Below are 15,384 nucleotides of genomic sequence, written 5' to 3'. Positions count from 1 at the left end.
AAAATCTAAAACACGCAAAATAATAGGCGATCTCCAATGTTTGATCTTCAGATCCAAATTTAAACTAGATCTCGCGTGGCTTGAGAAGCCTCGTAAGGCTCATCAGACAACAACGGCCTTCGGTCACCCCGATCCCGATCCCCATCCTTCGAGTCCTTCGATGCATCTCGGTATAACAAGTAGTGCTGGACGATAAAAACCGTGTCTGAGACAATGGTGACGTTGCCCAGCAGGAACTTGACGGGGTTGCCCGTGATTCCGCTCCAGTCGCTCTGGAGACTCGAATCGAGGACTAGTTGCACTAGCGACAGAACCCCCCCGCTCAAGTCGAGAAGAATGGGGATGATGCTCCAGCCCACGGTTGACTGGCGCTTGTAATTCACCCAGGCTTGGGGCACATACTTCACCACCGTAATGAGGAGCTTGACATACGAAAATGCATAGATCTTGACAAATACCCCCTGTTAGCGGCGAACTGACCAGCCCTGTTGACAGGACTATTTATGTACTTACCACGTCAATCCACGCCCATGATGCGGGATCAAGACCGCCGTCCGGGCTGCGCGCCACCACCATCCAAACAACGACCAGGGGCGCCAGGACCGAACCCCAAAATAGCCCCAACATAGTTTTACTGATTCGTTGGGTGCGCAATACGCGCAACCCCCAAATACTGGGCCAAAACTGCGAATAGACGATCGCACTCAACACCACCGCATGCACGGCAAATGCCAAGTCATTGAAGCGGACGGTCGGCTCGCCGGAGTTGGGGAAACGTGCAGCATATTGCTGACGAATGACGGGAGAGTACAGGAAAGCAGACGTGTAGATCGCATAACATGAAAAGCCCAAGAAGTTGATAGTTGGGAAGTCGATGGCTAACCCTGATGTCGAACCACGCTGGTAATTATAGATGGGCTGGGGGTAGAACGAGGCCGACCAACATAGCATGCTTACATCCTGTTAGTCAGTGGCGTACAAAGGCGGGATCAACCACGTACTAGATCCATCCCAAGAGGCTGCGGGAATACGTGAGTGGTCAGTTCAAGTTCCAGATGGCAATAAGGTCAGGAAGGGCCACACACCGAGAGAGAGCCTTGACAAAGATCTCTAGTTGAGGATCCATTGCGCTTCGTCTCTCCTGGAACTCTTTCCCCTGGCAAAAAAAGAGGGAGGAAAACGAAATCACATCATAATTGAAGGATGATTGATAAGGCCAGGTGAGAGGTGGGAGAAGGCGGTGACACTCTGCCGGCAGTATTGGTCGGTGTAGGGATGGTTGTCCCGGTGATGCGCCAATCTGTTGTTTGTGTTCCCGGATGTTCTCGTTCCAGCCGAGTTTACGACTGCATCCTCGTTACTCCGGTTTACTCCCCTCCTGCTCCGTGTCCTTTGAGCCACAATACACGACAATCCGCAGCCCACATTCCTTCTCCTTCAGCGCATTCGATCGACCCTCATTGTTCCAGTATCTGTCACCAAATTCCTCGCCAATCGGATATTTCTCTTGTGTCGCATGGTGCATTCCTCGGATCGGGAGATCTCAATAGATCTCCTTCAATAAGTCTCCCATTCCAGAGTTTCGAGGTCCCACGTTGGATCGGGATTCCGCAATCATGGGGTCACAATCGGGGCTCGCAGCTCCAGGAAGCAGCACATATTCCTCGAATACTCTCCATGTTGGAGATGGCACTTGGGACTCACAGCGCGATACCTTTCTGCTACCGAATTTGATGGGATTGAACTTTGAGACGATGCGCTACAATGGTGAGTGCTTGTGTACATGTCTTTGAACTGGTTTAACCTTTCCTTTTAGGTATGGGCAATCGTTTTAAAGATATGGCCGGTTACCATTCCATAATTATCGCCCACGGTGTCATTGCAACCATTGTTTTTCTGGGCATTGTCCCGACCTCAACTCTCATCATTCGATACTACTCTCGGTGGAATCCATTCTGGGCCTTCAAGCTTCATGCTTGGTGCCAGGTCCTTACTTTACTCTTGACGACAGTCGTTTTTGTGCTCGGGTGGTTCGCGGTTGGACCAGAGAGAAGCCTTACCAACCCCCATCATGGGATCGGTCTGGCTATCTATGTCATAGTGATCTTTCAAGTTCTTTGGGGCTGGTTTGTGCACAAAGTTGAGAGCAAACGAAGAAGTCGCCATGTTCCACTGAAGCTAGTGGTAAGTTATGGCGTTTAGGTGATAACCCCGCGAAATACTAACATGCTCATTCCAGTTCCATCGGTGGCTCGGTCGTGGGCTCACCATTTTGGGCATTGTCCAAATACCATTAGGGCTCACTCTCTACGGCTCTCCAAAGATTTTATTTATTCTCTTCGCTCTAGCGGCTTTTGCGCTGTTAGTGACCTACTTCATCCTCTCGTATCGTTACGACACCGAAGGATATCCCATGGGAAGCGAGCATGGCAGTCGTTACACTGGAACTGCGGTTACTGAAGAACGCCATCACAGCCGATGGGGAGAAGCTCTGGCCGGTGGAGCTCTTGGGGCAGGTCTGGCTGCTATATTCCGAAAGCGCCGAACGTCGGGTCAAGCTTATGAGGAGTCGCGCACGTCGTACTCGGACGAAAAATACTCTGATGAAGTCTCCAATCGCGGAGGTGGATGGGGAAAGAAGCTTCTTGAGATAGGCGCCCTCGCCGGTGCTGGTCTTCTGGCAAAAGGATGGTGGGATCGAAGAAAAAGACGAGAGGAGGATGCCGAGGCAGGCCAGTACAGACCTGCCCACACACGGACCGATAGCTACTCGGAAGATTCTCTCAGCAGGCTGGAAGACGGACGACCGGAGCCGAGTCATCAAACACCCCTTAATCGCCCTCCGAGTCGCCCACCAAGCCGGCCTCAGAGTCCTGGCTCGTCTTACTACTACAACAGCACCTACTTCACCGAGCCAGAGGGTGGTGGACGCGGCCATGGTATTCGAGATGCTATACTCGGCGCTGGAGCATTTGCCGCCGTGAAGAAGCTGTTTGGACGCAATAAAGATGACGAAGAGAAACGTCGGCTGGAAGACATCCGACGTTCAGAAGAGGAAGACGAAAGGCTGCAGCGAGCAAACAGCAAGCGGCGACAACAATATGCTACAGGTACTTCAGGTGCCGCGGGTGCCGCAGGTCCAGGTTTCTACCCGCAGCGAAGGCATACCAGTGCATACAGTGAAAGCGACCTCACTTCGACTGATATGACTCCGCGGCCACCTCGACAGCAGTCGCATGGAGAGTCATTTCTCAGCGGGGAACCCACCGGAGCCGGTCATCCTATGCCCTCAGATATCCCTCCTATCCCACCAGCACACCAACAACTGTCGGGTGATCTACGATCCTCACGGACTCATTCCCATGAGGGAAGAGACTTTGCAGCTGGGGCCGCAGCTGGAGCAGCTGCCGCTGCCGCGTCCAGTTACCGTCCGAGCAGCGGTAGCCGGCATCGAGACGAGCACGTCGAGTCTCCGCCAGTGTCTGTAAAAGTAAAGATGCACAACGACGGCCGACATGTGACCCTTCGTCGTCTAACCGAAGAAGAAGCAGCAGCGAGTCGCGAAGCACGACGCCGAGAGCGAAGGAGCTCTCGCCGACGCACCGGCAGCGCAAGCTCTCTGTCAGGTGGCGAAGGCAGCAATGACCGCTGGCGCCGCGTGGAAGAATTGGAGCGCCAACAAGCAGAGCAAATGCAGCGCGAGCAAGAAGCTGCTGCCGCGGCTGCAGCAGGGTCAGCAGGAGGACCATCTGTTGCTCCGTCTTCTTACGCCCAACAGTCTCAGATGAGCAATATGCCTCCGCCACCTCCGGTACCACACCCGGCGCCCTCAAGCATGCCTTATGGTGCCGGTAGCGTCACGTCACCGGGGACATGGACCGGGACTGACGCCAGCGGATCCTACGCAAACAACCGGCGCCGGCGCCGTGCAGAACGAGCTCGCGCACGCCAGGATCGACAACAGTCTCACGGTGTGGAGTTTACCTGATTAATGCATGCATGCTCTGTCCGAACCTGGACGCTTCCACGATCTGTACAAAATGATTTGTTCTCTTCTTTTCATGCTTCGTGTCAATATGGATATCCCATTCGGCTCGGTTCGGCTCTCTGGGTTTGTTTTGCGAGTACAACGGAAATGGGTTTATTAGCTAGGTTTCTTTTCCCTTTCTTTTCTCTTTTATGACGCCAGCGTTCCAAGGTTTAAAGCCATGTTTGTTCTGTACGGGATTTCTCTCAATATACCAGATATTGATGTTCTTTTTTGATTTTCCACAACAAGACGGAGGGTATTCCTACATATAGCCTCAATTCTACATCCTAGAACTTCCACTTCGTACATTTTTCCGTTGGTTCGGCTCCCTGGGTCGATGACAGCGCCGCACGTAGCCAAATTTCGTTCTCAGTCCACTTCGTGTGTGGAGCATCCCCAGGCATAAACCTAAGCGATTAGGTTATAATCTGGAAGGCTTGTGCATTTATTCGAGGCGACTTCGAGTTCATTTCGATAACACGTGTATAGTCACAGACACTGACGAGCATTTCGTTGAGGGTGGCTGATATAAAGGCTGTTCATCTGTATATATAATCTCAGAAGACTTTTTTTCATTTCAGGTTAGCCCATACAGAAAAGCTTATAGGTATATCATAGTCAACCCTCGGTCTAGACTCGGAAGGGGATAGACTCGTGGAATAGAAATAACAGTTGGAGAACCTGACTCAGAGAAAATAATGCAAGCCCCGACTTGAAAGTATCCATTTCCATCCGATAACATAAAGCCGGATAACAATACAAAGTACTCCCCTAGAGGTGATGGTCCCGGCCAAGTTGGAAGTCGAGAGCTACTCCAAACATGGACAACAGAAGGACGGCGAACGAGACGAGGAGAGACAAAATAGATCCGACGTGCCGGAGAGCGGCTACTCCGACAGGCGAGCAGGCCAGAGATCGTGCAATAGAAAAGACGGCAATGGCGAGGCGAAGGACCCGCGCTGGTACAATGAGATTAACGTGCAAACCCATGTCATTCAGGACTGGATAGACAGCAGTCTGCGTCTGCTCTCCGCTTTGTCGGGCCATCGTGGCCATTCCCCACTGGAACACATACGAATACACTCGCACATCTCGAGACAATGGTTGATCTAGATGTCGAATCTTATGCACAGCAACAGAGAAGGCGAAGAGATCACTTTGCTTCGCGGAACGATTGCTTTGATCCGAAGACGTCGACTGGTCAACGGCATTAACATCTGCTTCTTCCAAAGTAGTGTCTCCGCGCTCATCGTCGTTGATTTGAAGACGTGCCTGGTCAATTCTGCGGAAGGGGAAGTTGGACAGAGACGAGAAATGGATGTTGGGCTGTTTGTTTGGACGACTAGCCGAAAGTTTAGTCGGGCTGCGATACGGAGAAGCCCGAGCATGACAGCGAGAAGCTCTCCACTTCTCGTACTGCTTCTTTTGGCGATGCAAGGCGACGTAATCCTGCGGACGTTCCACTGACGGAACAGGACGGCTCATAGACCGAAGGGGCAGCGGGGGTCCAGGAGAGAAGTGAACACATCGCACCGGCGAGAGGTCCAATTCCTTCCGTTGGTAGGCGTTGACTAGTTTCTGCTCATCCACCGGCGACGTAGGAGGACCCTGTTCATCTGCTGAGAGGCGCAATCTTGATGGTTTAAGCCATCCATCAGAATGTGTGTCGTGAAAATTCTCAATCGTCGCTCCTAGCCAGTTCAGGGCGAATGCCCGTTGGGGTGCAGGTCTTGTGGGCAAATTCTCCGTGCCGTAAGGCTCACAGGGGATACTATCTCGTTCACTGGGCGAGGCTGGGGTGTTTTGCGGGTTCATTGGTTCAGCGAGGCCATCCTGACCATGGTACCTGTCTAGTGTGACATCCAGCTCAAGATTAGGGAACCAAGCCTTCAGCTCATGGGTTTTTACTTCGCAATTGTCATCAACATGCGAGGTTGCTTCGCGAAATTCATCAGAATCGACGGTACACCCCTCGCTCGAGAGGGAGTGGGTATCCTGGGTGAGCTTGTCTCCTTGATTGTCTGCAAGACACTGGCTCTGCGGAGTCGCTTCGAATGCGATGACTGATGAGAACGAAGCTAACGAAGGGGAAGGTAAGCCCCGAACTGGGGGTTCGGTCATTGTCAGCACGCGGGTATCCACGACGCCCAGGGGATCCGATTTGATCGAACGAAGATGAGCGGGCATGATGAGATGGAGAAGAGAAAGAGAGAAAGAAAGAGAGGAAGTGACGACGGGAGGAAAGTCACGTTGCGAGGGACGAGGAAGGAGCGATGCACACAGATACAACAGAGGATGACAAAGGAGAATTGCTATAATTCTACATCAGGAGTGCGCGAGGTGGTTATGTACATCAACAAATCTATTTGAGGTGGGCCTGCAGAGTCTCCAGCACCTGTTCGCGATCAAGTTAGTCCAACGGTCCAAATAGTGGTCGCATAAGGGATCCCTACCTCCAGCTCAATCTTAGCCTCAGCAATATCCTGCTCGCTGCCGCTGCCGCCAGCAATGCGCTGGGCCTCGGCGATCTGGGCACGAACAGCCTGTATTCATGTCAGCGTGTTCCCTGGCCCGGTACCAACTCCCCAAAAAACCTACCTCGCTGCTGAACTCCTCAAGAGCAAAGCCCTCGGGGGCGTTAATGCTCAGCTGAGAGTCGGGCTGGACGACGGCAAAGCCGCCGGACACTGAAAATCGTCAAGTCAACGTTTTTGTTCAACAACGGTGCGGTCGGGACGTACGGAAGTACTGCTTGGTGGCGCCACCCTCCTCGATGATCTCCACGAGACCGGGCTTGAGCTGCTCGATGGAGGGAACGTGGTTGGCAAGGACACCCATCTCACCGGAGGCGGCAGGGAGGTTGACCTGGGTACTGTGATCGCGAATCTGTCAGTATCTGCGGTCGGCCGATCGGGCGCAACAAGGGGGTCGGCACATACACGCCAGTCGAGCGGTAGATAGTCTGGTGGAGACAAAGAGTTAGTCCTAGGGCCATGGTGGGCAAGGGTCATTAGAGCTGGTCAACGCACCTGGTGAGGCAGAGTCAGGGACAGCTTGATCTTGTCGGCGACGGCCTCGGCGTAACCACGACGCTGGACGGGGGCGCCGAACATGGAGGGACGGGCCCTCAGGGCAGAGCGAGTGAAGCGGAGGGAGCTCATGGTGCAATGGATGGGGGGTGGTGGTGAGAAGGCAGGCGGATGGATCCCTCTTGACTGAAGATGCAAAGGTCGAAGTCGGGCGGCCGGTTGTTCCCTAGCGCGTCACGTGATGACAATCCGAGGACTATACTGTACTGTCGGGGAGAGAGACAGGGAAGAACGTGGGAAGGACAAAAAAAATGAAACTGTTGGTCTCACATAGAATTGGCTATTTCAAAATACTGCGACTGTCTCTAACAGTGTTTTTCTTGCCAGGAAGAGAGACCGGGAGTGAAGAGACCTGCAGGATTCGCAGCAAATGACCACAAGGGAGTGGATTATCTCCTGTCTACGTACGCCTTGGAATTATCCCACCCTTCAATTTTCTCTCCAAGTAATAATGCCCTCTTTAGTATCGCTAGCAGACCGGAACCCATTCACTACTGTCAGTCCTGGGACTATACTCAACGGTCACGTGTTGTCACATGACCCGGCTCGCTTATCTCCCACACAGACAAGCCCTAGTCAGATCCGAGACCGCCTGGACTGACTTGACCGTCTCTTCCAACCTTCCCGTTCACCTCAATCAACCACATCCGTCAAGATGGCCAGTACGTGAAGTCCTGTCCTGTCAAATCCCTCAGTCACTAATCTTCTTGCGCTACAGAGTCCAAGAACGCCTCCCAGCACCACAACAGCCAGAAGGCTCACCGTAACGGGTGCGTACCCTCCCCATGATGCGATTTCCCTGTCACTGCATCGCCCTTTTTTTGCGCCTGGAAAGATTTAAGAGGAGGTCGTGCTCGTTGTCACTGGTTCGGGGTGTTTTGCCCCCCCCGTGTTGCAATGGAACGTCCGCCCGGACAATCGACCGACAAATCCTGAGCCATGCAGCGTCGCTTGGACCCTGAAAATCGGACACTGACACCTCGTCCTCAAATAGTATCAAGAAGCCCAAGACCAACCGTTACCCCTCCCTGAAGGGTGTCGACCCCAAGTTCCGTCGCAACCACCGTCACGCTCTGCACGGCACCATGAAGGCGCTGGTACGTTCACAATCGCCATCGATACCCACCTCTCGACAAACACGATACTAATCCATTGAACAGAAGGAGCGCAAGGAGGGCAAGCGGGAGATCGCATAAACGTGGAGAAACGCAAAATGTGGAAGGACTCGGTGAACATAACGTTGCGATGAAAACCCGGACAACCGTGGTCCGTCGTGTTCGAAGAGGTCTGGTTATTCCGTTGCGCGACGCGTCCGGGGTTGTGTGAGATACAGAAATCAACAGGCTTCAAATTCGATTTTTAACGCTCGGCGGTGCCAAATGCTAAACAAGTTTCTCGATCTGGAATTCCCCAGCATGGGGCAAACGCCCCATACTCCCTTTCCCTTTCCCCCGGCATATGTGTGTACAGCTGCGCACCTCTCCTCATGTGCGATAGCTGAAGGATTTTCTACGTGCCAAGAGCGTCTTCCAGGCCGTCATCCATTTACAATCGCCTGTTTGTGCTTCTTCAAGCGGACAGGTGCATGGTTAGACGGCCACATCCCATCTCCGTAAGCAGTAGTCTTGAGAAGTTTTTCTCGGAAGCTATCGATCTAGATTTGGTTATCTATTCTACATCTACATACAATCTCAAGTTTTGCTATCATATACCTATCATTCTGACCGCGATATACATTCAAACTATACCTTCCAAATCACCAACCGTTTATCAAATCCCCCACTGATGACCCATTCCTCTTGAGACGGATCCTCGCCATCATGAGGCACAGGTACATAGCCCGCCCAGACCGTGCGCACTTTACAACCAGGCTCATGGCCGTCCTTAAGGATAGCAACCACCTTCCCCGTCTTAGCCTCAATGCCGCGCACTACGCCGTCATCCCCATTGACCCAAACACCCGACCCGTCAGGTCGCCACGCTACCTGCGGTGTTGAGTATGCCGTCTGCGGCGCGAAGGTATTGGCCTGCACGAGGATGGCGGCGTCCTCGCGGTTCTGCAGCGCCAGCGCTGCGAATGCTTGAGAGGCCTGCGTCAGGGAAACCTCGGAATCGCCCTCTGGGTCAAATGTCTTCGTTAACGGGAACAATAGCCGCACGATAATGACCTTGAGATGCGGCAGCGTCGATGTAGCTACTGCCAGTAGACCCGGGTCGTGTGGACTTAGTGCCATGTGTGCAGGAGAAAAGGCTACCCATGCATTAGAATGGGGTGCCAGATTCTGGTGTCCGAGGAGCTTGCACTCTGGGACTGGTGGTTGGGTATTATTCTCGGACTCAGTGACGCCTTGTGGTACGGATTCCACTCCGTAGTAGTAAAGGTAGGTCGAGTCCCTTCGTGAGACAAGCAGGAGTAGCTCGTCAGTGTCGAGGTGGCGTACAAAGAGCAAAGATTCTGGGTTCGTGACTAGCTTGATGCATGCAACAGGATTCCCAATGGCAAGTGCTGAACTGTCTACTTCGTCTGGGATGTTGAGACAGTACAGGTATACCATCGCATCCCAACCAGCGGTAGCAACCCACAGCTTTCGGGGAGAAGTACTGGAGCCGCATTGGTCTTCGTAAGCGACCACCTTGACGGCGTATTTCGTATGGTCTCTTCTGGTATCCAGGGTATCGGAGCCACGCTGGAGGAGCAGTTGGCCAGACATGTTGGTCATCAAAATATATCGACCTTGCAAGACGGATACATATGAGAGCACGGGTGAATCAGATATCCCGGAGAACGAAACAATGGTGTCGTTGCCGACTGCGGTGTCGAGCAGATGAACTTTTCTATCTGCGCCAGTGGACACAATGTAGCCCCGTTCTGACTCTGCGACATCTTCGTTCTCGCAAGGCTTCCACCAGTGTTCGACCGATGCAGCGAGTAGATTGGCTGATGTCGGTGTTTGCACAATGTTTGGTTTTGAGGGTGCTGCGGCAACTGAGCTGGTGTCGAAAGGCAAATAACAGACAATAATATCTCACCTGGCACACACCACAGACCCGTCTTTGAGCTATCTGCGCCATATCGCTCAAAATCCACGCTCTGGTCAAAGGTTTTCTTCTCCTCAAGCAGGCTTTGAATGGACCAGCTGTTGGTGTCATCGCCGGAGCTCTGCCCCACGTCCGGAGCAAGACTGGCCTCGCGGATGAACGCACCGAGAGTCTCAGCGTAGTTGTTCGTTCGCAGGAATCGAGCCACCAAGGCACTGGCTAGGGCATCGACGGATTTAGAGGAAGCCATGGTCGCCGATGCACGCCCACGGGGTGGGGAGGATGAGGAAGGCGGGAGAAGATATGCGGCGGCGAATCAAGATTAGCTATCAGAATTATTATTGACAATCACTAACATCAATTTTTCTCAACTCGGATTATACGTATGTTTCATTGCATCATAAGGCAGTTCTATCTACTAAATTCTGAATCTCAAAACACCCGTTGATTGGCAAACGCCGGATATCATCGACCATGCTGATGAAAACACTCTATCGAACGCAAATGCATCGCCTCCTGTTCAAGGACTCGGTGGCTTCAGCCAAACATGTCCTCAGCTCGCCGCCGCTGTCCTCCACGCCCTTGCAGCGTATTTGAGAACAATTCCTTGCCAGAATTGTCACCATACTTGGACGGAAATAGCTCCCGAACTGAGGAACCCTTCCCTTTAATAGACATGCCATTTGCTGCACCTCGGATGGCCCAGCCCTGATCCTCCGAAGTAAGCCCACGCATGGCGGCACCTTGATCTTCACCACGGTCTGGGAAGAGCTCAACATTTTTGTTCCGCTGCGCCTTATCGGAGGCCCCGTCGGTAAGTGGGACAGAGATCCTTCGGCCAAGCAGATCGGCAGTCTCGTCTGCAGCATCAAATGCGTCCGAACGTCGGTGATTACTGGCTTTGCTATTCTGGTTCTGGATGTAGCTGGAGGCCAGTTTGTTGGGGAAGAGTTCTCTCGTGTCCGAGTTGCCGCCCTTGGTCGGAAAGAGCTCTTTGCCTTGGTTGCGGCGGCCGAGTCGTGGCGACCGTTCACGGAACCGTCTGCTGTGGCCGGCACGATCAGCCCTTTCGTTGTCCTCCAACGTGTCGCGACCGGGCGATGCGCTGCGATTGCGAAGGCGTCCGAATGTTTGATCCTCATCCTCCGGGAATAGATCTCTCCGACCACGGCCTCTTCGCTCCCGTATACCGCGATCCGAGTCCGAATAGCTGCCGCCATTATCGTCGTACATGTCCACGTTGAACCGGTCCTCCCCATCACGGTCTCGGCGTCGTCGCAGCTCACGGTCATCGAAACGACGCCGCCGGTAGTCGCCATCGCTAGATTCGCCGCCACCATGTTGTCTTCTTTCGTCTAGTTCCCGTCGTAGGCGCTCTCGGGGGTCGTGCTCCGGGTGCATAAGATAGAATCGACTAGCTTCATGGGCACGAGCCCTCTTGCGGTCGGTCTTCACCGCCGAGCGCACCTGGAGGACCGAGTCTGGGTGGGTTGACAGGAGCTTGGCCGAGCGTAGGCGCAGAGGCGGCAAGGCAGACGCGTCACCTTCCTCACCGGCTTGCGTAAAGGCAGCGAGTGCTTGGAGGCCGATCTCAGTAGAGGAGTAGATAATATTCGCGGATGTGTCATCAATCCATTCGATGCGCGACGGCTGCTCCTGCTCAAAGTGGCTGCTGGCGAATTGTCTGATGTTGTCCGTTGTCATTTCGTCCACGCCCCGGACGTGGACCTTTTCGTACAGCGCATCCGCTTCGGCTGTGAGCGGATCGACTACGCCCTCCACGTGTCCCATATCCTAGAAAGCCCTCGCGTTAGGATGCAAGAAAATCCCCGGGCATGTCATGCCAAAGTGACGACTCACCATCGCGATGGGCTGAGGCTCAGGCTCGGGGGCCGGGCCCAGGTCCAGGTCCATGTCAATATCCATTGATGCGTCAGCAGTCGCAAAGTGATGTGCGCCTGAGATTGCGTGTTTGCCTGCGTTGTAGCGAGGCCAGACAGAGAGCAAGAAGAGAGGTGAGTGAATTTCGGGGACGAAAAGCTAAGCGTGAAGGCGAAGCTGATGGGCTGGCCTGATCGGGTTAGCGGCCGTGTGGGGGATGATTATGTCATGCACCGTTTGACACCTGTTTTGTGAGGTGTCAATATTTAGGGCTATCTACTGGCACTAATAGAACAGGAAGAGGAAAAGACGACTCCTACATTTACAGTGTGGACCTGTGCAACATTCAACAACACATTGTGAGGGAAAATTAGACGACCGACAGTTTTAATCGGGCCTGTCTACCCTTGTGACCAACTCTCCCAAGTTCCTTAACACACGCCTACATTCACCCAAAATGCTCTATACTGAAGAAGACAAGCTAGTCTCCCGGTTCGATGACCGCCTTCTATGGATTCGCCTCTGGGGTTATCATGCACTCCGAGTGCGACCTACTAAGTTCTCATCAATGTCAATCGAGGACTGGGCCCTGTCCTCTCGACCAGCCAGCCCGGCTCAACTATCGAGATCCCCGCTGGTAAGGAATTGAGCATTACAAACGGCATAATGAAAGCAACTGTTTCCAGGCACGGTATGACTATAGAATTCAAATCCCAAGAAAAGAAGCCGCTTGAAGAGTACGCCCACCATCGACGAGCTCCCAAGAATCCAAAATGCAGTGCACAGGAGATTGAAGCGCGCGAGCTGCGTCCGATCCTACGTGGAGACTGCCTTCGCACGATAGGGTTCGAGTCGCTCGATCCCAAAGAAAAGAAAAATATACGACATGGGCCAGTATCAACAGCCCTATCTGAATCTGAAAGGTACTAAATTCGAGCTGGCGCATCGCAACTCCCAAGCGAGTGTAGGTTTGTCGTTTCCTCGCATGCCGATGGGGCTCTACGGAATAATCCCGTTATTGGGCAGGTGATGCCGGCTACCAAAGTCATGAGTTTTGACGCATATTCCAGAAAAGTCTTTGGATTACTGGTTGTGGGCGGTGATACACCCGCGAGATATAGGAAGCATGTGCGAGCTTGACAGGATTTGTGCCCATGATGCCCGAATATGGCCTTGAGTTCTGGCAGTGTAATCTCCGCTATTGGAATAGGGAGCAGTTGCTCAATATTGCCGAGTATCGGCGCCGCCTAGTTCCTTTGGGTCTACTGGTTATCGACTTCTTTCTTTGGAAACATCAAGGCGAATGAAAATTTTATCTAGGGTTTTCGCCGGATCCTGGTTAGTGGCTTTCCTGCTGGCAATCAACTAGCTATCCTGGATTTCAGACGCCATGGTCAAAGAACTCAAGGAGCTTAAAATAGAGCTCGTAGTTTCCGTCTGACCAACCGTCGAGAACGCCTTCGAGAACTACCCCGAAATTCTGGAGAAAGATCTGCTCGTCTGGCATGACTGCGGCATGCGAATTCATCTGCAGTGCGACGGCGACATCACGCACTTTGACGCAACTAATTCCGAGGCACGCAAGTTTGTGTGCCTGCAAGGCAAAGAAGAACTACTACGAGAAAGGCATCCAGGTTTTCTGGCTGGACGAAGTAGAGCCCGACTACTCTATCTATTATTTTAATATCTACCGCTATCACGCCGGCAGTAACTTCCAGGTCGGCAACATTTTACCCAAGAAATACGCGCGTGGCTCTCATGAATTCATGCAAGCCCAGTGTCAACCGAATATTGTGAAACTTCTATGGTGCACCTGGGCAGGTAGCCAGAAATACGGGGCGTTGTTTGGAGCGGTGGCATCGCGTCTTCTGGGATTCATTTCGGAACCACTTCGCTGCAGGTTTAATTATGGGACTCTCTAGAATCCCTGGGTGAACAACAGAGATTGGTGGTTTCTATGGCGGTAACCCTATTGACCGGCATTCGGGGAATTCTTCGTACGGTGGTTCCAGTAGGGCGCATGCTGTCTGGTGATGCGACTACATGGAGATCGTGAGCCCAAGCCAGAAGGCTAACCTACTCCCAGCGGGGCAGACAATGAGATCTGGTCGCATGACGAGTAGGTGTACGCGATTTTTAAGAAGTATATTGGCCTCCGCAAGCAGCTCATTCAGGAACTCTCCACGCATGCGATCGATCAATCATCCAGTCACCACCTGATTGAAACGGAAAAGACCAAAGCGACTGTCCAGCTGAGATAACTCTGAACATTCCATCTGTGTACATCAACGCCCCCACGGGATATGCCTGACCACTGTTCTCGTGGCAAATCGGGGTGGACTAGTTGAGACATAGGAGCCGGACAGTCTCCAGTAGGCGCAACTGGTTGGTTATTGAGTGGGCATGAAACCACGAAAGCTGGAAATTGCCACTATACCAGTGCCTCCTCGTACTATGCAGTGGTTGACTTTTCCTTGGCCGGGAACTTGCTTTCATATACGGTACGTGGAAAAAACTCCCCGAGGATCTTCTGTATTGCATACCGTACCAGACAAAAAGAAGATATGTGAGCAGCCACAAGACTGGAGTCTAAATCCTTGCCAGACTCAATTAACATCAGAGCTAGTCTATTTCATTGCAAGTACCCTCTTCGCGCGGGCCACATGGTTTCTTCGTGGCTCCGGTCATGGGTCGAGCTACGGATGGCCACTTTCAAAAATGATGCATCTCAGCCGAAGCACCTCCACCCTCGCACAAGGACTGTACGGAATTGAAAACTATACTTTTACAATGGAAAACTGTACGGTGTACGCGTTACCATACAAGTAGAATAGGACAGTACCGTCCTGTCCGGCGTCTTGTCCAACCCTCCATTCCCGTAAACGGGGCACACCTACCTGCATCTCGCCCCTCGCCACACGCACTCCCTTGCAGCAATGCGCTCGTTTCGGTTTCAACTGGATTGGGAGCAGCCACGAGATTTGTGTCCCATGCTGATTGTGGGTGTGGTGGCTTTCACCTCATCAGAACAGCAGGGGAGGGTGACTTCGGGTGTAGGTTGATCGGGCGTTGAATGCATTGTTTTTGTGTTTGTATGAGAGTGGTGGCAAATACAACAACTAAAATAATGCTACGCTACTGACAATCGATCATGAGTTCAAGACGATGTGACTTCGGTTCGAGCGAGTAGTGGTTTGTTGCCGTGCTTGTTCAAATATATATCTCACCACAAATATGGTGAACATACACAAAAAAAAGTATAAACTTCAAACGTCCAAACGAGCAGCTCCATAATATGAGACATTTGATTCTCTCAAATAAACAATACGAATTCCACAGAGTATC

The 15,384-nt window shown here is 52.6% G+C and overlaps 8 protein-coding genes across 8 annotated transcripts; 3 read left to right on the top strand and 5 right to left on the bottom strand.

Moving 5' to 3' along the window:
- Nucleotides 1–59: 59 nt before the first annotated feature.
- N7510_010668 (putative L-cystine transporter) lies at nucleotides 60–1,126 on the bottom strand (the record flags this gene model as incomplete). The annotated part of the gene is made up of 3 exons (XM_056982593.1): nucleotides 60–461; nucleotides 514–960; nucleotides 1,082–1,126. 3 exons carry the CDS (start codon nucleotides 1,124–1,126, stop codon nucleotides 60–62), a joined length of 894 nt encoding a protein of 297 aa, XP_056828087.1.
- A 490-nt stretch (nucleotides 1,127–1,616) lies between these two features.
- Nucleotides 1,617–3,988, top strand: N7510_010667 (uncharacterized protein; the record flags this gene model as incomplete). Its single annotated transcript, XM_056982592.1, has 3 exons — nucleotides 1,617–1,767; nucleotides 1,817–2,184; nucleotides 2,240–3,988. 3 exons carry the CDS (start codon nucleotides 1,617–1,619, stop codon nucleotides 3,986–3,988), a joined length of 2,268 nt encoding a protein of 755 aa, XP_056828086.1.
- An 813-nt stretch (nucleotides 3,989–4,801) lies between these two features.
- Nucleotides 4,802–6,217, bottom strand: N7510_010666 (uncharacterized protein; the record flags this gene model as incomplete). The annotated part of the gene is made up of 1 exon (XM_056982591.1): nucleotides 4,802–6,217. The coding sequence occupies one exon, from the start codon at nucleotides 6,215–6,217 to the stop codon at nucleotides 4,802–4,804; it is 1,416 nt and encodes a 471-aa protein (XP_056828085.1).
- A 175-nt stretch (nucleotides 6,218–6,392) lies between these two features.
- Nucleotides 6,393–7,191, bottom strand: N7510_010665 (F1F0 ATP synthase subunit delta; the record flags this gene model as incomplete). Its single annotated transcript, XM_056982590.1, has 6 exons — nucleotides 6,393–6,425; nucleotides 6,484–6,573; nucleotides 6,629–6,717; nucleotides 6,772–6,902; nucleotides 6,970–6,992; nucleotides 7,060–7,191. The coding sequence occupies 6 exons, from the start codon at nucleotides 7,189–7,191 to the stop codon at nucleotides 6,393–6,395; spliced, it is 498 nt and encodes a 165-aa protein (XP_056828084.1).
- Nucleotides 7,192–7,774: 583 nt separating this feature from the next.
- Nucleotides 7,775–8,315, top strand: N7510_010664 (60S ribosomal protein eL29; the record flags this gene model as incomplete). The annotated part of the gene is made up of 4 exons (XM_056982589.1): nucleotides 7,775–7,781; nucleotides 7,838–7,889; nucleotides 8,114–8,216; nucleotides 8,280–8,315. 4 exons carry the CDS (start codon nucleotides 7,775–7,777, stop codon nucleotides 8,313–8,315), a joined length of 198 nt encoding a protein of 65 aa, XP_056828083.1.
- Nucleotides 8,316–8,861: 546 nt separating this feature from the next.
- On the bottom strand, nucleotides 8,862–10,408 carry N7510_010663 (uncharacterized protein; the record flags this gene model as incomplete). Its single annotated transcript, XM_056982588.1, has 2 exons — nucleotides 8,862–10,096; nucleotides 10,150–10,408. The coding sequence occupies 2 exons, from the start codon at nucleotides 10,406–10,408 to the stop codon at nucleotides 8,862–8,864; spliced, it is 1,494 nt and encodes a 497-aa protein (XP_056828082.1).
- A 287-nt stretch (nucleotides 10,409–10,695) lies between these two features.
- N7510_010662 (NCBP3 domain-containing protein) lies at nucleotides 10,696–12,084 on the bottom strand (the record flags this gene model as incomplete). The annotated part of the gene is made up of 2 exons (XM_056982587.1): nucleotides 10,696–11,952; nucleotides 12,019–12,084. The coding sequence occupies 2 exons, from the start codon at nucleotides 12,082–12,084 to the stop codon at nucleotides 10,696–10,698; spliced, it is 1,323 nt and encodes a 440-aa protein (XP_056828081.1).
- A 412-nt stretch (nucleotides 12,085–12,496) lies between these two features.
- Nucleotides 12,497–13,961, top strand: N7510_010661 (putative glycosyl hydrolase; the record flags this gene model as incomplete). Its single annotated transcript, XM_056982586.1, has 4 exons — nucleotides 12,497–12,531; nucleotides 12,645–12,884; nucleotides 13,008–13,167; nucleotides 13,530–13,961. The coding sequence occupies 4 exons, from the start codon at nucleotides 12,497–12,499 to the stop codon at nucleotides 13,959–13,961; spliced, it is 867 nt and encodes a 288-aa protein (XP_056828080.1).
- Between the last annotated feature and the right edge of the window lie 1,423 nt (nucleotides 13,962–15,384).

The sequence above is a fragment of the Penicillium lagena genome, assembly GCF_028827675.1.
Source record: "Penicillium lagena strain IBT 129212 chromosome Unknown utg000008l_segment0_segment0, whole genome shotgun sequence".
Taxonomy (NCBI): Eukaryota; Fungi; Ascomycota; class Eurotiomycetes; order Eurotiales; family Aspergillaceae; genus Penicillium; species Penicillium lagena.
The sequence above is the reverse complement of the archived record's forward strand: the minus strand, read 5'-3'. Positions and strand labels throughout refer to the sequence as shown.